This window comes from Hemitrygon akajei, chromosome 13, assembly GCF_048418815.1.
Source record: "Hemitrygon akajei chromosome 13, sHemAka1.3, whole genome shotgun sequence".
NCBI lineage: Eukaryota > Metazoa > Chordata > Chondrichthyes > Myliobatiformes > Dasyatidae > Hemitrygon > Hemitrygon akajei.
The window spans coordinates 64,487,421-64,509,249 of record NC_133136.1 but is presented as its reverse complement, the minus strand read 5'-3'; the positions used below and the strand labels follow the sequence as shown (position 1 = coordinate 64,509,249).

At 39.3% G+C, this 21,829-nt stretch overlaps 1 protein-coding gene across 2 annotated transcripts in view; it reads left to right on the top strand.

Moving 5' to 3' along the window:
• Positions 1 to 2,500: 2,500 nt before the first annotated feature.
• ube2kb (ubiquitin-conjugating enzyme E2Kb (UBC1 homolog, yeast)) overlaps positions 2,501 to 21,829 on the top strand; it is a 99,110-nt gene continuing 79,781 nt past the window's right edge. The window contains exon 1 of one of the 2 annotated variants that reach the window (XM_073064812.1): positions 2,501 to 2,668. In XM_073064812.1, coding sequence (XP_072920913.1) covers positions 2,606 to 2,668 — 63 coding nt within the window. In that variant the 5' untranslated portion in view covers positions 2,501 to 2,605. The remainder of the gene's footprint in view (positions 2,669 to 21,829) is intronic. The other variant, XM_073064813.1, reaches the window with a different exon arrangement.

Sequence of the window (21,829 nt, the reverse complement as noted above, 5' to 3'; positions counted from 1 at the left end):
AATGCCACTCCCCTGAGAAGTATTAATGAACCATTTGAGCTTTTACTATAACTTGACAGTATTCATGGTCCATTTTGGGGTGCATTATTGGATTTGAGCCCATTATCACTTAATTAAGTCTTCTATGATATCCAGGCCCTTTCTATTTATTTAAGTAACTATAAAAGGTTTCATGGAACTATTATGAAGATGAATAGAGGAGTATCCTGCCATTGTTTATAATTCTGTATGCACAAAATCATGTTATCTAGCTGTTATCACACTTGTTCTTAATAGGAGTTTCATTTAAATAAATTGGCTATTTTCTACATTACCATATTGACTGTAGATAGTTCACATGTTACATAAGGGTTCTGTTCCTGAGAATTGTCCATAAGTTTGTTTCTTGGTAAGTTAAAAATGTCCATTTTCTATAGCTATCTATATATTGGTCTGCATACATCCCTGCTACAATTCTTTCACTTCATTGAATAGTCATATGAACACTACTATAATTAATGAAATATATATTGTCACCAGTCAAAGTTCAAAGTAAATTTATTATCTAAGTACATATATGTCACCATATTCAGCCCAGAGATTCATTTTCTTGTGAGCATACTCAATAAATCCATAATAGAATTACAGGTATAACCATAATAGAATCAATGGGCACCAGCTGGGCTTTCAACCAGTGTGCATAAGACTACAAGCTGTGCAAATACAAAAAGAAAGAATAATAATAAATAAGCAATATTGAGAATATGAGATGAAGAGCCCTTGAAAGTGAGCCCATAGCTTGTGGAGGCATTTCAGTGAAGGGCAAGTGAACTTTAGTGAAGTTATCCCCTTTGGTTCAAGAGCCTGATGGTTAGAGCTAATAACTGTTCCTGAACCTGGTGGTGAGGGTCCTGATGGCAGCAGTGAGAAGAGAGCATGACCTTAGTGGTGAGTTCCCTCTTGATGAATGCTGTTTTCCTGCAACAACACTATGTGTTTTTGTGTTCATTAGAGGGAGGGCTTTACCTGTGATCAACTAGGCTGTATCCACTACCTTTTTGTAGGATTTTCTGTTCAATGGCATTAGTGATTCCATATCAGGCTGTGATACAGCCAATCAATTTGCTCTGCATCACACATCTATAGAGGTTTGTCAACGTTTTAGATGTCAGACCAAATCTTCACAAACTCCTAAGGAAGTAGAGGTGCTGCTATGCTTTCTTAGTTAATACACTTACATGTTGGGCCCAGGACAGGTCCTCAGAAATGATAACACAGGAATTTAAAGTTGCTGACCCTCTCCACCTCTAATCCTCCAATGAAGACTGGCTCATGGATCTCTGGTTTCCTCAACTGAAGTCAGCTCCTTGGTCTTGCAGAACTGAGTGAGAGGTTGACAACTCAGCCAAGTTTTCAATCTCCCTCCTATATTCTGATTCATCACCACCTTTGATTTGGCCTACAACAGTGGTGTCATCAGCAAACCTGAAAGTGGCATTGGAGCTGTCATTAACGAATACAGTGAAATATTTATAGTTATTTTTATTACTAGGTTAAATGCTTTGGAATTGTGGATTATTTGCATAAAGTCAGATTTAAGTAAGTCAGGTAATTTATAATTCAGAGAATTAAGGTGAATTCATAGGCTATGAAGTGATTTGGACATCCTGACATTTTGGTTATATTCATTTGGGTCTTTAAGACCTTCCCACCAGAGCATGGGGTTTCATGCTCTGGTGGTAAGTATCCATTTAATGATGTAGTGTAATCCTATTTACAAGATTTTACAGCATTCTGTCTTTTTAAAAATCAAGCTAACCAGAATCCACGATTAAAAATAGCATCTGGTGTGACTCCTGTCTCCTTTTGAACTGGTAGTTAATCTAGTGCCCTTTCTAAATCGAGGTATGGAAAGCGATTGCACATTCAGATTGCCTTGTCAGAAAATGCTGAAGTTTGGGTAAAGTTAAGTTAAATCTCGAATTCACAGAAGTATAGTACTTCAAATGGTTGTAAAATGATTAATGCTAGAATGTAATAAAGTTTAACATTTTGCTGTCAATAGCAAAATGCTGCAAGACGTATTTTGCAGCAAAATATGTTTTCCTACTAGGACAATCAATTTAGAATAGCAAAGAAGATTGATAAGTGAACAGATTCTGGCGATTAACAAACTGAATTCTTTTCGATGAATATTCGAGACAAGAATCAACGAAAGTAATGGCTGCCATCAGATGCATATGGCCTACACTACGTAACATCTTAACCTCACTATGCTGCAATAAGCTTGTATATGATCTACATCAACAAGTCGGGGAGTAAGTGGATGAGTATTATGACAGGTAGCTTATACCAGATGTCATTTGACACGGGTGCGGGTGAGGGGTGGAGGTCTGGCCCTGTCCAGGTATACACTGGACAGTATCACTGGCGGCCTAAATCTACTGAATGAAGATTACAACAGGAAAGCACTGCTACAACATTTTGCAGTCAGTCTCTGAACCGCGCTTCTTGCGGACCGACATAGAGCTGCAGTGCGCCTGCGCGGAAGCGCCGCCATTTTGGCCGTGCTGATAGTCTGATGTTGTAAGGAAGGCTGAGCCAAGGCCGAGCAGCGTGTCGCGAAATGGCCAATATTGCAGTGCAGCGAATTAAAAGAGAGTTCAAGGAGGTCTTGAAGAGCGAAGAGGTGAGATTTGCACGAAGCTCCCTGCCCTAATCCGGTTTCGCCTTCGCTTCGTTGGCCTGCTGCTGACGGGAAGCGGGTGGGGAGAGTGGGTTCATGGTGATGGACACGGGACCGGGGTGACGGACAGGCGCCGGCGGCGTTTCGGCAAAGCTCAGGGTGCGGTTGCGCGGCTCAGCACAGGTCCTTTTAAATGCATCTGAAACGTCACATCTGCTGTTTAATGGCATCCTGGGGAGGGTCAGGTCGAAATGAATCGCGGTAAAGCCGGTGAAATTCCAGATTTTGGAAGATCGGCCGGGTGATGCCTTGAACACTCAGGTTGTAGCTAGGGGTTGTAGGTGTGTAGGATTCTTGTACCATAGTGAGAGGCACTAACCTATGGTGACCACTCCCCATTAAAATGTGTGAAGTCTATACATTTAGTGCCACTGATCATAGGTGAAATTAGGATGTGTGATTTTATTTGTATCTTTTGCTGATAGTTGTCTTTACCGTTCGAAACAAAGGAAAGTGTATCAGTATAATCATCTGCTTGAGTAACAATTGGGTTAACTAACACTAATGATATTTGGTTATTTTACTAATGTAGCATTCTTTCGATTACTTTTACTTCCTCATAGGTAACTTCAGTTAAAATGCACGGTAATGCATTTCAATTACACGATTAAACAAAACTTGCGTAAAGTTTATGATAGTTATGACGGATTTTACTTGTAAGTTGGTTTCAATACTTTATGCATATTGTAGAATCTTAATGATTATCAAAGTTTTAACAGCGTTCTTATTTATTATAAACTAGCTAATCATTTTGGGGAACTAACGCACAGTATGACGTATTGAATCCTTTATAGTTCAGTGGTTGATACCTTGCTTGCATCACTACTTTGTGTGTCACCGCAATTCTGTAGCCCAGGGTCTTTAAATGAAAGATTTCACAAAATTAATTTTGAGCTGTTTTGCAGTGGCTCAGCCAGGTTTTGAAATATGATAACAGTTTTGTTCAGTTTCTCAAACAACAAATGAAATGAATATTAAGTGCCTAATATGTTTTGGGGATATTGACCAGTACATTACAAGTATGTTATCTTTTATGAATAGTATTATTGTATCTTTCAAAACTAAAAATACTGTAGATATTTGAAATGAAACTGAAAAAGCTGGAAATAGATCAGGCAGCATTAAAGGAGAGGGTAACAGTTAATGTTTTAGGTAGAGACATTTTATGCCTGTCTGAACTGGAACAACCAGACAGGACCACATTAGGAGACCACAGTTAGTGTGGATAGGAAATAACATTTCTTCCTTGCTGACAATCAAAAGCAGTGCATTCAAGGATGTGTGCTTAGCCCACATTCTACTCTCTACACATATGATTGCGTGGTTAGGCACAACACAAATGCCATCTATAAATTTGCCAATGACACAACTGTTGTCGGCAAAATCTCAGATGGCATTCAGGAGTGAGATAGATCAGCTGGTTTAGTAGTGTTGCAACAACAATCTTGCCCTCAATGTCAGTAAGACCAAGGAATTGATTGTGGAGTTCAGGAAGGGGAAGTCGAAGGAACACTCATCAGTTCTCATCAAGTGGTCAGTAGTGTAAGCAATTTCAAGTTCTTGAGTGTCAACATCTGAAGATGGGCCCAACATATTGATGCAATTATGAAGAAAATTGGCATGCCAGTGGCTATGTTTCATTAGGAGTTTGGAGATTTGGTATGTCACTAAAGACTAGCAGATTTCTACAGATGTACAGTGGAGAGTGTTCTAACTGGTTGCATCAGCATCTGATATGGAGGGGTTATTGCATAGGATTGGCAAAAGCTGCAGAGGATTGTAAACTCAGCATTAGCCTCATTGTTGTTAAGGACACCTTCAAAAGGCTTTCCTCGAAAAGGTGGCATCATCATTAAGGTCCTCCATCAACCAGGAGCCTGAAGACACGCATTCAATGTTTCAGGAGCGGCTTCTTCTCCATCATCAGATTTCTGAACAGACAATGAACCCATGAATGCTACCTCACTATTTTTTGCTCTTTTCTTGTACTACTTATTTAATCTTTTATATATTTCTTAGGATTTATAGTATATTTTATGTATTAGACTTTACTACTGTTACAAAACAGCAAATTTCATGAGGTAAGTCAGTGATAATAAACCTAATTCTGATTAACTCAGTTTCTTGTTTAAGATGTCACCTCTGCAGTACATTTGGTAATTGTATTTTGACCTGCAATGAAGAGGCCTTGCTCTTTCAACTTTGACTCTGAATTGAGTATAACTCTTTATTAACAGTTAAGTGTGAGATATGTTGCATAGTTAAATTTCTCGTCTCTTGTCATTGTAGAAGTAATGTTCTGCTTTGATAAGGTCTGCCCATTGTTATGAAGTAATTTAAATTTTAGAAACCAACAGTGGAAGCAAAATATTCTTTGAGACAATTGTATAGTAGTTGTATTTCATTTTGAGAAAATGTACTAAGATCTTGGATATTGATCTGCTGTAGTTCTGTTCAGTATTTAGAATATGTAATTCATTTTGAGGATGAAGTTGAATCTCATATCCAAATTTAATTCTACTTATTTTTTAAAAATGATATTGATTACATTTCTTGCATTACTTTCACATCAAGCCCTTTAAAGTCCATCTCATTCTAGATATCAGAATCAGGTTTAATATCACTGGCATATGTCATGAAATCTGTTAACTTTACAGAAGCAGTACATGATAAATATAGAAAAGAATACTGAATTACTCTGTGTGTGTGTGTGTGTGTGTGTGTGTGTGTGTGTGTGTGTATTAAAAAGAAAATAAGTAGTGCAAAAAAAATCAAATAAAAAAGTAGTGTTCATGGGTTCAATCGGATGGTAGAGGGGAAGAAGCTATTCCTGATTTGCTGAGTGTATGCCTTCAGGCTTCTGTACCTCTTTCCCAATGATAACAGTGAGAAGAGGGCGTGTTGTGGGTAGTAGGGACCCTTTATGATGAATGGTGCCTTCCTAAGGCATCACTCCTTGAAGATGTCTTGGATAGTATGGAGGCTAGTTAGTACCTGTGATGAAGCTGACTAATCTTACAAGTTTCTGCAACTTACCTCGATGTTGTTCAGTAGCACACCAGCCCCAACCCCCGTACCAGATCTGATGCAACCAGTCAGAATGCTTTCCATGGTACGTTTGTAGAAGTTTTCAAGCGGTGTAGTTGACGAGCCATGCCAAACTCCGAATAAAGTATAGCCGCTGTCTTGCCTTTTTAGCTGCATCAGTATGTTGCATCTAGTTTAGGTCCTTAGAGATATTGACACCCAGGAACTTGAAATTGCTGGCTCTGTCCATTTCTGATCGCTCTATGAGGATTGGTTTATGGTCCCTCATCTTCCCCTTTCTGAAGTCCATAATCAGTTCTTTAGACTTGCTGACGTTGAGTGCAGGTTTGTTGCTGTGACACCACTCAACCAACTGGTATATCTCGCTTCTGTACACCTTTTCGTCACTATCTGAAATTCTGCCAACAATGGTTGTATCATCAGCAAATTTATAGATGGCTTTGAGCTATGCCTAGCCACGCAGTCAAGGATGTAAAGAGAGTAAAACAAAGGGCTAAGCACACATCTCTGTGATCCGCCAGTGTTGCTTGTCAGCAAGGTGGAGATGCTATTTCCAATCTGCACAGATTGTGGCCTTCCAGTTAGGAAGCTGAGGATCCAGTTGCAGAGGGAGTTACAGAGGTCCAGGTTCAGTAGCTTTCTGATCAGAACTGCAAGAATGATGGTGTTAAATGCTGAACTATACAATAAACAGCATCCTGACATAGGTATTGGCATTGTTCAAGGAATCCAAGGCCACATGGAGAGCTTCTGCTGTAGACTTATTGTGATAGGCAAGTTGCAGTGGGTGCAGGTCTTTCCTGAGACAAGTATTGATTCTAGCCATGACCAATCTCAAAATATTTCATCACTGTAGATGTGAGTGCTACTGGACAATAGTTGTTAAGACAACACATTCTGCTCTAATTATTGCCCTTTTGAAGTAGATGGGAACTTCTAATCATAGCAATAAGAAGTTGAAGGTGTATTTGAATACCCATGGCTGTTGGTTGGCACAGGTTTTCAGAGCCTTATCAGGTATTCCATCAGGCCCTGCTGCCTTGCGAGGATTCACCCTCTTGAAAGACAGCATAATGTCGGCCTCCGAGACAATGATCAGAGGGTCATCAGATGCTGCAAGGGTCCTCATAAGTGTGGTTTTATTCTCCCTTTCAAAGCAAGCATAGAAGATGTTGAGCTTGCCTGCTGGTTAAGCATTGCCGTCATTCATGATGTAGGAAGTAATGGCCTGCACACCCTGTTGGAGTTGACGTGCATCCAACAAGCCTGAGTTAGAACACAGAACACTACAGCACAGGCATAGGCCCTTTGGCCCACGATACCTGCACCCAGCATGATGCCAAATTACCGGTAAGCTAATCCCTCTGCTTGTACATGATCCATATCCCACCATATTTAGGTGTTTTCTAAAGTCTCTTGAACACCACTATTTACTTCTACTATCAACCTGGCACACATTCCAGTCACCTACCTCTCTCTGTGTGTAAACAAAAACAAATTGCTCTGCAAATCTCTTTAAATTTACCCCTCTCGCCTTAAGGTTTGCCCTCTAATATTTAACTTCTCTACCTGGCTGGGGTGGTGGGGGAGGGAGAAGAAATTCTGGATGTCTACCCTATCTAAGCAAATCCTAATTTTATAATCCTACATCAGAAATCTGAAGTTGTCTCATCTTTGACAGGCACTGATGTATCTTTGTGACACAGGAATGAATTTAAGATTATATCCTTTTCTCTCAAGGTTTTCTTAAAAAGTTCATAATATGTGTGTATTCTGACAATGTCAGCAAGTATTTTCCAACCCTAATTGCCTGTAAATTAAGGAGGCAGTTAAAGTCTATGACATTCGTGGTTCTGAAGACAAATGTAGATGAGACCAGACAAGGATGATAGATTTTTTACTGTATCGGGGGGCTATAAGGTCCATCTCGGAGCACTCCCACCAGTTCCATGCCACCACATTTCCCTGGAGCTTGTTCTCCCTTGTTATGCACATTAACTCCTTCCTAATTTGTATGGCAGCCACCTACATTAAGGGCAAATAATAATAGTTAATTACATATTAGTAGGTCTTTTGGGTAAGAGAGGAAACCAGAACATCTCAAAGATAACCATATGGTCACAGAATAGACAAGCATCTTGCAGATGGCAAACTAGATTGAAATTAATTTGGCAGGGGGTTGGGAACCAGAGTGACAGCTGAGGATGAGTCAGTTAGTTTACAAGCAGGCAATGTGTAGTGAGACTTCTGGAAAAGACAGACTGATGATAGGACAAAATTGCAGTCAGCAGAATCAGCTGCAATGTAAAAGGGGGACAACATTGAAAAGGATGATGAAGCGGGACTGAAGGTGTTATATTTGAATGCACACAGTATACGAAATAAGGTAGATGAACTTGAAGCACAGATCAACGTGTATGATGTTGTGGGTATCACATGGCTGAAAGAAAATTATAGCTGAACATCCAAGGATACACATTGTATTGAAAGGACAGGCAGGTAGGCAGAGGGGTTGGGGTGGCTCTGGTTAAAAAAAAAGAAATCAGATTATGAGAAAAAGGTGTCATAGGATCATAAGGTGCAGAATCGTCATTGATTGAGATAAGAAACTGCAAAGGTGGAAAGCTGCTGATGAGAGTTGTATACAGATCTCCAAACAGTAGCAAATATGTGGTTTATGAATTACAATGGGAGATACAAAACACATATCAAAAGAGCAATGTTATGAAAGTCATGGGGGATTTCAATATGCAGGTAGATTTGGAAAATCAGGCTGGATCCCAAGAGAGGGAGTTTGTAGAATGCCTATGAAATGGCTTTTTAGAGTAGCTCGTGGTTGAGCCCATGAGAAGATCAGCTATTCTGGATTGTGAGTTGTGCAACGAACCAGAATTGATTATAGAGTTTAAGATAAAGGAACCCTTACAAGGCAGTGATCGTAATATAATAGAATTCACCCTGCAATTTGAGAATGAGAAGCTAAAGTCAGATGTATCCGTATTACAGTGGAGTAAAGGGTATTACAGAAGCATGAGGGAGGACCTGGCCAAAATTGATTGGAATAAAACACTAGCAGGGATAACAGAGCAGCAATGGCTGGAATTTCTGGGAGCAATTTGGAAGGCACAGAATAGATACATCCGAAAGAAGAAGGCATTTTCTAAAGACAGAATGATGCAACCATGGCTGACGAGGTCAAAGTCAACACAAAAGCCAAAGAGAGGGCATATAATTAGTGGGAAGTTAGAGGATTGGGAAGCTTTTAAAAAACAAACTAAAGACGTCATAAAGAAGGAAACGAGGGAATATGAAGGTAAGCTAGTCAATAATGTTAAAGAGGATACATACAGTTTCTTCTGATATATAGAGTAAAGAGAGATGAGAGTAGACATTGGACCACTGGAAAATGATGCTGGAGAGGTAGTAATGGGGGACAAAGAAATGGTGGATGAACTGAAATTGTACTTCTCATCAGTCTTCTCTGTGGAAGGTACTAGCAGTAAGCTGGAAGTTCGAGAGTGTTTTGGGGGCAGAAGTGAGTGCAGTTGCTATTACTAGGGACAAGGTCCTTGGGAAGCTGAAAGGGAAAGTAGATGAGTCACCTGGACCAGATGGACTACCCCCAGCATTCTGAAAGAAGTAGATGAAGAGATCATAGAGGCATTAGTAGATCTTTCAAGAATCACTAGATCCTGCCTTTGTTCCGGTGAACTGGACAATTACAAATGTTACTCTACTCTTCAGGAAGGGAGAGATGCAGAAAAAAGAAAATTAGAGGCTAGTTGGTCTGACCGCAATGGCTGGATTGATGTTGGAGTCGATTGTTAAGAACGTGGTTTTGAGGCATTTGGAGGCTCATGATAAAATAGGCCAAAGGCAGCATGGCTTCCTTAAGAGGAAAATATTGCCTGACAAATCTGTTGGAATTCTTTGAAGAAATAACAAGCAGGACAGATATATGAGAATTGGTGGATGTTGTTTACTTGGATTTTCAGAAGGCCTTTGACAAGGTGCCAAACATGAGACTGCTTAACACGATAAGAGGCCAAGGTATTTACAGAAAAGATACAAGTGTGGATAGAGCATTGGCAAGAGGAAAAGAGTTGGAATAAAGGGAGCGTTTTTTGGTTGACTGTTGGCGACTAGTGTTCTACAGGGGTATGTATTCGAACCACTTCTTTTTACATTTTGTGGTTGATGGAATAGATGCTTTTGTGGCCAAGTTTACGGACAATAGTAAGATGCATGCAGGGGCAGGCAGTATTGAGGAAGCAGAGAGGCTGAAGAGAAACTTGGAAAGAGACTTGCAGAGAGGAGAATTGGAAAAGAAGTAGCAGATGGAATACAGTGTCGGGAAGTGTATGGTCATGCACTCTGGTAGAGGAAATAAAAGTGTAGGCTATTTTATAAATGGAGAGAAAATTCAAAAATCTGAGGTGCAAAGGGACTTGAGAGTCCTTGTGCAGGATTCCTTAAAGGTTAATTTGAAGGCTGAGTCAGTGGTGAGGAAGGCAAATACATGTTAGCATTCATTTAGAGAAGGTTAGAATATAAAAGCAAGGATGTAATGTTAAGGATTTATAAGACACTGGTGAGGGCTCACTTGGAGTATTGTGAGCAGTTTTGGGCCCCTTATCCAAGAAAGGATGTGCTGACATTGGAGAGGGTTCAAAGGAGGTTCGTGAAAATGATTCTGGGACTGAAAGGCTTATATGAGAAGCATTTGATGACTCTGGGCTGATTTCATTGGAATTCAGAAGAATGAGAGGGGATCTGATTGAAACCTGTCAAATGTTGAAAAGCTGATTAGAGTGGATTTCGAGAGGATGTTTCCTATGGTGGGGGGAGCTTAAGACCAGATGGAACAGCCTCAGAATAGAGGTAAGTCCATTTAGAATGGTGGTGAGGAGGAATTTCTTTAGCCAGAGAGGGGTGACTCTCAGGAATTCATTGCCACAGGTGGTTGTGGAGGCCAAATCATTGGGTATATTTAAGGCAGAGGTAGATATATTCTTGATTATTTGGGATATGAATGGATACGTGGAGAAGGCAGGAGATTGGGGCTGAGAGGAATGAAAGGGTTACTGTATGAGGAATGTCTGGCAGCTCTTGGGCTGTATTCCCTGGAGTTCAGGAAAATGAGGGAGGGATCTCATAGAAACATTCTGAATAATTACCTGAACAGATTGGATATGGCAAAGTTATTTCCCATGGTAGGGGATCCTAGGACAAGAGGGCGCGACTTAAGGATTGAGAGACGTCCATTTAGAACTGAGATGCGGAGAAATTACTTTAGTCAGAAAGTGGTAAATCTATGGAATTTGTTGCTATGAGTGGCTGTGGGGGCCAAGTCATTGGGTGTGTTTAAGGCAGATAGATAGGTTCTTGATTAGCCAGGGCATCAGAGGGTATGGGGTGAAAGCAGGGGAGTGGGGATGACTGGAAGTATTGGATTAGCCCATGATTGAATGGTGGAGCAGACTTGATAGGCCAAATGGCCTAATTCTGCTCCTATATCTTATGGTGTAAACGCTTCACTTGAATTCACATCCACCACTTCTGCTGGCAGCTTGTTCCAGACTCGCACCACCCTTTGAGTAAAGAAATTCCTCCTCAGTTATCCCTTAAGTATTTCACCTTTCACCCTTAAGCTATGACTAGTTCTAGTTTCACCCAATATCAGTGGGAAAAGTCTGTTTTTAATTACCCTATCTATATCTCTCAATTTGGTTGTACCTCTATCAAATCTGCCCTCATTCTCCCATGCTCAGGGAATAAAGTCCTAACCAATTCAACTTTAACTTAGGTCCTCAAGTCCTGGCAAAATTCTTGTAAATTTTCTCTGAACTCTTCCAATCTTGATATCTGTCCTGTTGGTAGATGACTAAAACCACATGCAATACCCCACATTTGGCCCCACCAATGTATACAACTTAAACTTGATATCCCAACTCCTGTACATGATTTATGAATGCTAATGTGCCAAAAGCTCTCTCTTTGACCATATCTACCTGTGATACCACTTTCAAGGAATTAGGCTTGTATTCCCAGATCCCTTTGTTTTACCACACTCCTCAGAGCCCTACCAGGCACCATGTAATCATACCTTGATTTGTCCTCCCAAAGTGCAAAATCTGATACATGCCTGCATTAAGTTCCATCTGCCATTTTTCAGCGGGTCCAAATCCCACTCCCAAGTTTTGAGATCCATTACCTCACCCCCTCAGTCTTGGTGTCATCGGCAAATTTGCTGATGTAGGTGAATAATCTCTTCTTGGGCTTCCAGCAGGGTACAGTTATCAATTTTAACCAACATTTCAATGACGTACTCTGCCATCTTCATCAGGGATGATGCCTGGACATGTCTAGTCCAGTGGTATTTATACCTCCGTTGTCCATCTCTTCTGATTGGTTAGTCCTCATCCAATCAGGTTCTGCTGTCCTACCTTGTTTACCATTGAATTCCAGTTTGTACTTAGAGCAAGACCTTGATCTTTGTTAAAATTCTTTTTCTGTAATTTTATTTCAATGGCTTTCTTCACCAGGTTGTCCCAAAAGCCAGTGATTTGGCACAGTATTTTTGTGCTGTTAAAGCCAATCCTATGGTCATTGCGAATGCAATGTTCTGCTATCGCCAATTTCTCCAGGTAACTCGAAAGCATACCACTCCTGTGTTCCTTGATGCTTGTTTCTACTATGAGTCCCATCTGGCCGATATACACTGCTCTGCATTCACAGGGAACCCTGTAGGTGGCACCGGGTGTCCAGGTCATCTTTGACCCACATAAGCATTTACAGGATTCCCTGTGAGGACTAACCAATCAGGAGGGATGGACCACTGGACTAGACCTGCCCAGGCATCATCTCTGAGGAAGATGGCAGAGTTTATCATCAAAATGTTGGTTAAAATTGATACCTGTTCCCGGCTGGAAGCCTGAGAAGAGTTTATTCGTCATATATGCTAGGAAAGCACTAGATTCTTTTTCACTTGCTGATGCAGTTTAGCATAGTGCATAATCATTTATTTATGCTAATAAGTAAATTTAGCATAATCATCCAAATTATTAATATAAATGACAAACAGCAATGGACCTAGCACTGAGCCCTGTGGCATACCACTACTCACAGGCCTTCATTCAGAGTGGCAACTATCTACTTACTGCCAGTCTCCCTCCAGGTCATTATTGAATCCAATTTACTTTTTCATCCTGAATGCCAAGCAATTGAACCTTCTGGACCAGCCTGTCATGCAGAACCTTGTCAAAGGCCTTGCTAAACACCCATGTAGACAACATCCACTGCCTTTCCTTCATCAGTTTTCCTGGTAATCTCAAAAAACTCTTAAGGTTAGCTAGACATGACCTACCACACACAAAACTGTGTTGACTATCCCTAATCAGACCTTCTCTGTCCATAGACTTATGTACCTTCCAATAATTTACCCACTGCCGATGTCAGGCTTATCAACCTATAATTTCCTATCTTATCCTTAGAGTCTTTGTTGAACAACGAAAAAAAAACATCAACTATCTTTCAGTCATCCACCACCTCACTTGTGGCTAGGGATGTTTTAATACCTCTGCCAGACCCCATGCAATTTCTGCACCATCCTCTCACAGATCAGAGTGACATTTTGTCAGGCCCTGGGAACTTATCCACCTTAACTTGAATCAAGACAGGAAGCACCTCCTCTTCTATAATACAGATACGCCTCAGTTCTCCCGATTTTGTCTGCTTCCTGAGTAAATACAGATGCAAAAACAATTAAGATCTCTATCTCTTTTGGCCCCATGCGTAGAGGACCATGCTGATCTTCAAGTGAAACAATTGTCTCTTGGTATTTTGCTTTTAATATATCTGTAGAAGCCTGTGGGATTCTTCTTGTCTGCTAGGGGAACCTTGTTTAAAGTTCAAAGTAAATCTATTATCAAAGTATTTATATATCATTTTATATTACCCTGAGATTCATTTTTTTGTAGGCATTCAGAGTAGAACAAAAATTATACAGTAGAATCAATAAAAACTACACACAAACAGCCAATGTGTAAAAGAAGACAAACTGTGCAAAAATAGTAATAATAAATAAATAATATCGAGAACGCAAGTTGTAGAATCCTTGACGGTGAGTCTGTAGCTCACGGAATCAATTCAGTAATGAGGTGAATGAAGTTATCCACGCTGGCTCAGAAGCCTGATGGTTGAAGGATAACGTGTGGGACCTTGTGCTCCTTCACCTCCTTCCTGATGACAGCAGCAAGAAGAGTGGATGGCCTGGATAGTGGTGGTTCTTGATGATGGGTGCTGCTTTCTTGTGGCAGCACTCCTTGTAGATGTGCTCACTGTTGGGGAGGGCTTATCCTGTGAAGTACTGGGTTGTATCTACCACTTTTTGTCGGCTTTTCTGTTCCTGGGCATTAGTATTTGCAAAACAGGCCATGATGCAACTAGTCAGAGTACTCACTGTGCATCTTGCATTTCTTGTATTCCTAAAGTGCCTTATTTTTTCAGTGAGATTGTGGGCAAATCATAAATTGTAAGCTTCTTAAGTTTGGGATTAGAATTATTTTATCATTTGGAACACTTTTGTAAGCTTAAAATAATCTAGCTTTTAAATCTAACTTTTTCTTCTTTTATATTATTACTGATCTGATTTTTAAATTTGCAACTGGCTGTTTTTAACGTTAAGAACCCAACTCATTTTCTGAATTATTGTGATTAAGATTTTTTTGGGATGTATAGATTTCTTTCACAAAATTGGCAGCAATATTTCATTGTTTTTGGAATTTATAGGGATAACCTGATGCTTTCAAACTAAGTTAGCTTGCAGTTATTTTTTCATCCATTTTTCACTACAGTATTCATTGATCTACCGTAGATGTCGGATTATAAGCCGCTACTTTTTTCCCACATTTTGAACAGCTTTGAACACTGCGGCCTTTACTACGGTGCGGCTAATGCATGATTTTTTTTCTTGCCGCCAAAAACATTTTGCCTCGTAACAGTAGACCAATAAAATTGATGAGTAGTTCACAGAGGTCCAATGAAATTGTACGATAAATCAAGCGCACTTTCACAATTAAATTATTGTAAATCAGTCATTTGTACTCACCCTCATCAACATGGAAAACACTTGAAGAAAAGCATTGTGCTGCCTTTATGGCAGTTATTTAGTTTTTAATATTTTCGCTTAGTAATTCATTTGTTAGTAATTTCTAGTTAAAGTTAGAAGTGTTTTAACTATATTTGTTTTCTGTACTACATCCCGGGATGCTATGACGTCACACCCGGTTTCGCCGCGTCTTGTGGGAAATACCGGTTTGCGATAAACGGGAAGGTGGGAGGGGAGCGCATTAGCCGAGTGAAACGCTGCTTTTAGTTAAAGGCGATCAATAACTTTTCCTGGTAGGCTGCAGTATATATATTTTTTACCAGTCGTTAGGAGATATTGGAATGTTGTTCAGTAAAAAAGTATACGCAACGTAATTTGTGTTACCGATACGTATGTATATTTAAAAGTAGCCGCGTTACAGGCACGGTTCGAAAAAAAGCATTTGCAATATGTATTTGTTTATGTTACCATATGGATTTAATTAAAAGTTAAAAAATCCTCACGTGTAATATCTTTCTGTGTAAATATCTCATATTACAACGTGGGACACCTGCGGCCGAAAATCCGGTGCGGCCTAAAATCCGGTGCGGCTTGTACAAGTACAAAATTAATTTTCTTTCTAAAATTAGAGCCAGCGGCTTTTAATCAGGTGCGCTCTGTAGTGCGAAATCTACGGTATTTTAAGCACAATTTAAAAATGCTGCTTGTATTTTGTAAAGTACTAAAATAGTTTTGGATCCTACTCTGTAATTTTTGGATTAATTTTGCATATAAATGACATAATTCCCCTTGGTGTGATTTTTTTTTTGCTAACTTGGCCTTCAATTTAAAATTTATTGGTTTAGACCTGTGAGAAAGGGGGCCGCTTAGCTTGTCCTGAGATCAGTTAGAGGCTAATCAATGTTGGAAGTTTCCAGAGGTTGTCAGGTTCTCTGCATCATTAGGAAATCTAAATAGTTAACAAAAAGGGTAACTTTCTATTTGTACACTTTAAAATGTTTCACATCTACTATTTACAACATATATTTGAAAGTACAGTGAAACCCTGCAAATCTATTAGCTGATCATTTGGATTAATTCAACATCTGGCACACTCATTAGTATACGAAGTCCTCATTCCTGCAGATTGAAGTAATTATGATGTTGGCCTTGTTGGGTGGGTATGCAGCTAGGGACAGGAATGTGAGTGTATTTGTTACTTGGGCTGGAATCTGGAGTGCTTGTGTGTGGCATCTAGATCAATAAACTGAAGCTCGCTGTGCTCTGTTTCCCACACTCCTTTAAAACTTAGTGGGTTCACTGAAAAATTTATTATGTTACCTGATAATGGTTTTTTAAAAAGTGAAGTAAAAATATGTTGGGTAGTGTGAGCAACATCAAAATTGTTCAGAAAATCTGCTGGTCTGGTACACCACAAAGCTCAGATGATCAGTTTTACTGTCCCTGAAACTATTTTAGTCTCAAATTTTAGATTTTTTTGAGTTGCATACATAAACCATATTAATTAATAAACCGCATTAATAACCGTAAAATAGTTAAGACCAAAATTGGGCCATTGAAGACAGAAACAGGTGAATTTATTATGGGGAACAAGGAAATGGCAGACAAGTTGAACAGGTACTTTGGATCTGTCTTCACTAGGGAAGACACAAACAATCTCCCAGATGCAATAGTGGCCAAAGGAACTAGGGTAAAGGATGAACTGAAGGAAATTTATATTAGGCAAGAAATGGTGTTGGATAGACTGTTGAGTCTGAAGGCTGATAAGTCCCTGGGACCAGATGGTCTGCATCCCAGGGTACTTAAAGAGGTGGCTCTAGAAATTGTGGACGCATTGGTAATCATTTTCCAATGTTCTATAGATTCAGGAACAGTTCCTGCTGATTGGAGGGTGGGTAATGTTGTCCCACTTTTCAAGAAAGGAGGGAGAGAGAAAACAGGGAATTATAGACCGGTTAGCCTGACGTCAGTGGTGGGAAAGATGCTGGAGTCAATTATAAAAGAGGAAATTACGACACATTTGGATAGCAGTAGAAGGATCAGTCCGAGTCAGCATGGATTTATGAAGGGAAAATCATGCTTGACTAATCTTCTGGAGTTTTTTGAGGATGTAACTATGAAAATGGACAAGGGAGAGCCAGTGGATGTAGTGTACCTGGATTTCCAGAAAGCTTTTGATAAAGTCCCACATAGGAGATTAGTGGGCAAAATTAGGGCACATGGTATTGGGGGCAGAGTACTGACATGGATTGAAAATTGGCTGGCTGACAGGAAACAAAGAGTAGCGATTAACGGGTCCCTTTCAGAATGGCAGGCTGTGACCAGTAGGGTACCGCAAGGTTCAGTGCTGGGACCGCAGCTGTTTACAATATACATTAATGATTTAGATGAAGGGATTAAAAGTAACATGAGCAAATTTGCTGATGACACAAAGCTGGGTGGCAGTGTGAATGTCAGGAGGATGTTATGAGAATGCAGGGTGACTTGGACAGGTTGGGTGAGTGGGCAAATGTATGGCAGATGCAGTTTAATATGGATAAATGTGAGGTTATCCACTTTGGTGACAAGAACAGGAAGGCAGATTACTATCTAAATGGAGTCAAGTTAGGAAAAGGGGAAGTACAACGAGATCTAGGTGTTCATATACATCAGTCAATGAAAGCAAGCATGCAGGTACAGCAGGCAGTGAAGAAAGCTAATGGCATGCTGGCCTTTATAACAAGAGGAATTGAGTATAGGAGTAAAGAGGTCCTTCTGCAGCTGTACAGGGCCCTGGTGAGATCCCACCTGGAGTATTGTGTGCAGTTTTGGTCTCCAAATTTGAGGAAGGACATTCTTGCTATTGAGGGAGTGCAGCGTAGGTTCACAAGGTTAATTCCCGGAATGGCGGGACTGTCATATGTTGAAAGATTGGAGCGACTAGGCTTGTATACACTGGAATTTAGAAGGATGAGAGGGGATCTGATTGAAACATATAAGATTATTAAGGGATTGGACACGCTGGAGGCAGGAAGCATGTTCCCGCTGATGGGTGAGTCCAGAACTAGAGGCCACAGTTTAAGAATAAGGGGTAGGCCATTTAGAACAGAGATGCGGAAAAACTTTTTCACCCAGAGAGTGGTGGATATGTGGAATGCTCTGCCCCAGAAGGCAGTGGAGGCCAAGTCTCTGGATGCATTCAAGAGAGAGTTAGATAGAGCTCTTATAGATAGCGGGGTCAAGGGATATGGGGAGAGGGCAGGAACGGGGTACTGATTGTGTATGATCAACCATGATCACAGTGAATGGCGGTGCTGGCTAGAAGGGCTGAATGGCCTATTCCTGCACCTACTGTCTATTGTCTATTTAGTATTGCCACTTCAGCTTGCAGCAAAATTAAAGGTATGTTAAGAAGTCTAGTGGCAGTTTGGTGCAGAACTGCTTGTGTAAACAGTCAAACCTGAGTTATTGCTGTTTGACCATAAGGCAAGTTAGGAAAACTTTAATGTTTTCCTATTGGTTGTCAGCCCACTTGTTTATTGTAAATTTTGGAACATTAGAATGATCTTTATATAGTTGTGATATAACAATGCACCCATAACAAAATCAATCCCCATGAATCCAAATCAGTTTTGTAAATGGCTGGATAAATGTCCTTCAAATCCAGAGAGCTAAATAGTTTGGTCCAGTATTTTCCATTTTTATCAATACCAATAATGTACTTCCAAAAAACTATTCTATAATTATCTCCCTAGTTCATTGAAGAGTTTTCTAAAAAAAACTTGCTGAGAGTTTACATTATTTTGTTTTTCTCTCCTTGCTCCTGAATATATGCTAGTTTTGTAGATATTACTAGTTGATATATTCCCCTGTGAAAGCAGAGAAGTTTGAATACTTATACGCCAGCAGCTTCGATAAGTATTATCCTATTTTATTGTCTTAAGTGTGGGTGATCAGAGCAGTTTTGCAATTGTTTATTTTACTTTTTCACTTTCCAATTCAATTAATTTATTTGAGTATACAAATTTGGCAACTGATTTGAGAGAGAATGGTGGAATTACTTGGGGCATAGAAGGACCAACTTAATTCTCTGATTTCAACAGTGAACCAGTAAGACAAGCTAGTGGAGAGGTTGAGGAAAGTCACTTCATTAGAAACTGAAACACTTCCAAACCAGAGTGAACGAAGCTTGAGTTCTTCAGTTTTCATAGGAAGTCTAGTTTATTGAAATGATAACTATGCAAGTAAAATTATGGAAATTAATAATGGAATTAGCATTTGTTATTTTATTAGAATTTTGTTCTCTCACTCTAGAGTCATTTTAGATACAAGTAAAAGATTAGAAGGACATCAGTGTTTAAATAAAACGCTGTGGGTGACAATCTCAAAACCAAGAAATGGTAGGAATGCTGAATGCATAAAGTCCAGTATATATTTTCTATGATTTTGAAAACTTAAGTAGCTTGCTTTGAAGAAACTAGATAAAGTGCATGGTTGGAACCATATGATGCTGAGTTATCATGAACTATTTGTTCACACATAAGTTTATTTGTGTACGATTCATCATTGCCAGATTGTTTAATCAGACAATCTAAATTGTAAATATCTTTTTAGTATTTTATTGAGTAAAATACTCCCCGTGTGCTGTTCTGGTTACCTACCAGCAGGGCAAATATTTTTATTTTTTTTATTATTAGTTTTTTAATACATTTTCTACATCGTTACAGATAAAAAAAACCCCAGATCGAAATGTAGAACATTAATACAGTGCAAAAATAAACATACAATAATAATATAATACAAAAGAAGATAATTGAGAAAGCACCCAAATTGAAGATATGTAAAATTAGTATCCTCCCCAAACCCCGCAACAAAAAAGAACTCCAGACCAATCACAACACAATCTAGAGAGTATACATCAGGACATTCAAACCCCCAAAACTGTAAATACACTTAGCAACAGAAGATATTAATGCCTACTACCAACAAAAAAGGAGCTGAAAGCAAGGGACCGAAAAAAAAAACCTTAGTTAAGAGGAAGGTTATGAAAATACTCAATAAAAGGTCCCCAGACCTTATGGAACTATGTATCCGAATTAAGAACTGAATAATGAATTTTTTCAAGGTCTAAGCAGGACATAATATCATTAAGCCATTGAGCATGCGTGGGCGGGGCAACATCCCTCCATCTAAGGAGGATTAAACGTCTAGCCAGGAGAGAAGCAAAAGATAATATTCGACACTTAGTCGAACTCAGACGTAAATCTGTCTCACCCAAAAAACCGAACAAAGCAATTAAAGGGTTAGGTTCTAGGTGGTGATTCAGAATACAAGATAACGTTATGAAGACGTCTTTCCAAAATTTCTCCAAGCTAGGACAAAACCAGTACATATGAATGAGAGAGGCCTCGCCCCTTTTGCATTTATCACAGAGAGGACTAATGTTAGGGTAAAATCGGGATAGTTTAGATTTAGACATATGGGCTCTATGAACAATCTTAAACTGTAAAAGGCAATGGCGAGCGCAAAGAGAGGTTGACTTAACCGATTTGAGAATCGTATCCCAAGTCTCATCAGATAAGGAGATATTTAAATCATGCTCCCAAGCCATTCTAATTTTATCCACAGGGGCACACCGTAAGGATGCTAATTTATCACGAATAAATGATATTAAACCTTTACCTAGTGGATTAATAGAAAGAAAGAAATCCATAACATTTTTCTCAGGCATTTCAGGGAAGTTAGGAATTAAAGGATTAATAAAGTGTCTAATTTGGAGATATCTAAAAAAATGAGCATTGGGCAGATTGAACTTAGCAGAGAGCTGTTGAAAAGATGCGAAGCGATTATCAATAAAAAGATCTTCAAAATGTCTAATCCCCTTCCTATACCAATCATGGAATGCTGAATCATACGTAGTAGGTAAAAAAAGGTGATTATGTAAGATAGGGCTAGAAAAGGAAAAACCATGGAAACCATAAAACTTCCTAAACTGAGCCCATATACGCAAAGTGTGTCTAACAAGAGGATTAACAATTAATCTGGACAAACTACTAGGGAGTACAGAGCCAAGAAGTGCAGAGATAGATAAATCTTTAGTGGAACTCAACTCCATTGCCACCCAATTAGGGCACTCGGGTTGGCCATGGAAAAAAGACCAAAAGGTAGCACAACGTATATTGGCTGCCCAATAATATAAACGAAAGTTAGGTAAAGCCATGCCACCCTCTTTTTTAGATTTTTGGAGATAAACTTTATTAATTCTAGAGCGCTTATTCTTCCACAGATATGACAAAATAATAGAGTCTAAGGAATCAAAAAAAGATTTAGGAATAAAAATTGGGATTGATTGAAATAAATATAAAAGTTTAGGGAGAACATACATTTTAACAACATTGATACGACCTACCAAAGACATAGATAGAGGTGACCATTGTAACAGACTCTGTTTTATAGTATATGAAAGATTGGCAAAATTTTCACGAAAGAGATCTTTAAACTTCCTTGTGACTGTAATCCCAAGATAAGTAAATTGATTATGAACTACTTTAAAAGGGAGATCACGAAATGTTAATTCTTGTGCTTCTTTATTAATTGGGAAAAGTTCACTCTTATGTAAATTAAGTTTATAGCCAGAGAACTGGCTAAACTGATCAAGAAGTGAAAACGTTGGAGGTAAGGATGTGGATGGATTTGAAAGAAAAAGTAATAAGTCATCAGAATAAAGAGAAACTCTATGCTCAACACCCCCTCTCCAAATCCCGGTCAATTCAGGACAATTTCGAAATGCTATCGCCAAAGGTTCTATAGCCAAATCAAAGAGAAAGGGACTTAAAGGGCATCCCTGGTGGGTGCCATGTTTGAGGTTAAATAACTGGGATTTCTGAAAATTAGTCAAAACAGAGGCAGTAGGACACAAATACAGCAATTTGATCCAAGAAATAAAACTTTGACCGAAGTCAAATTTT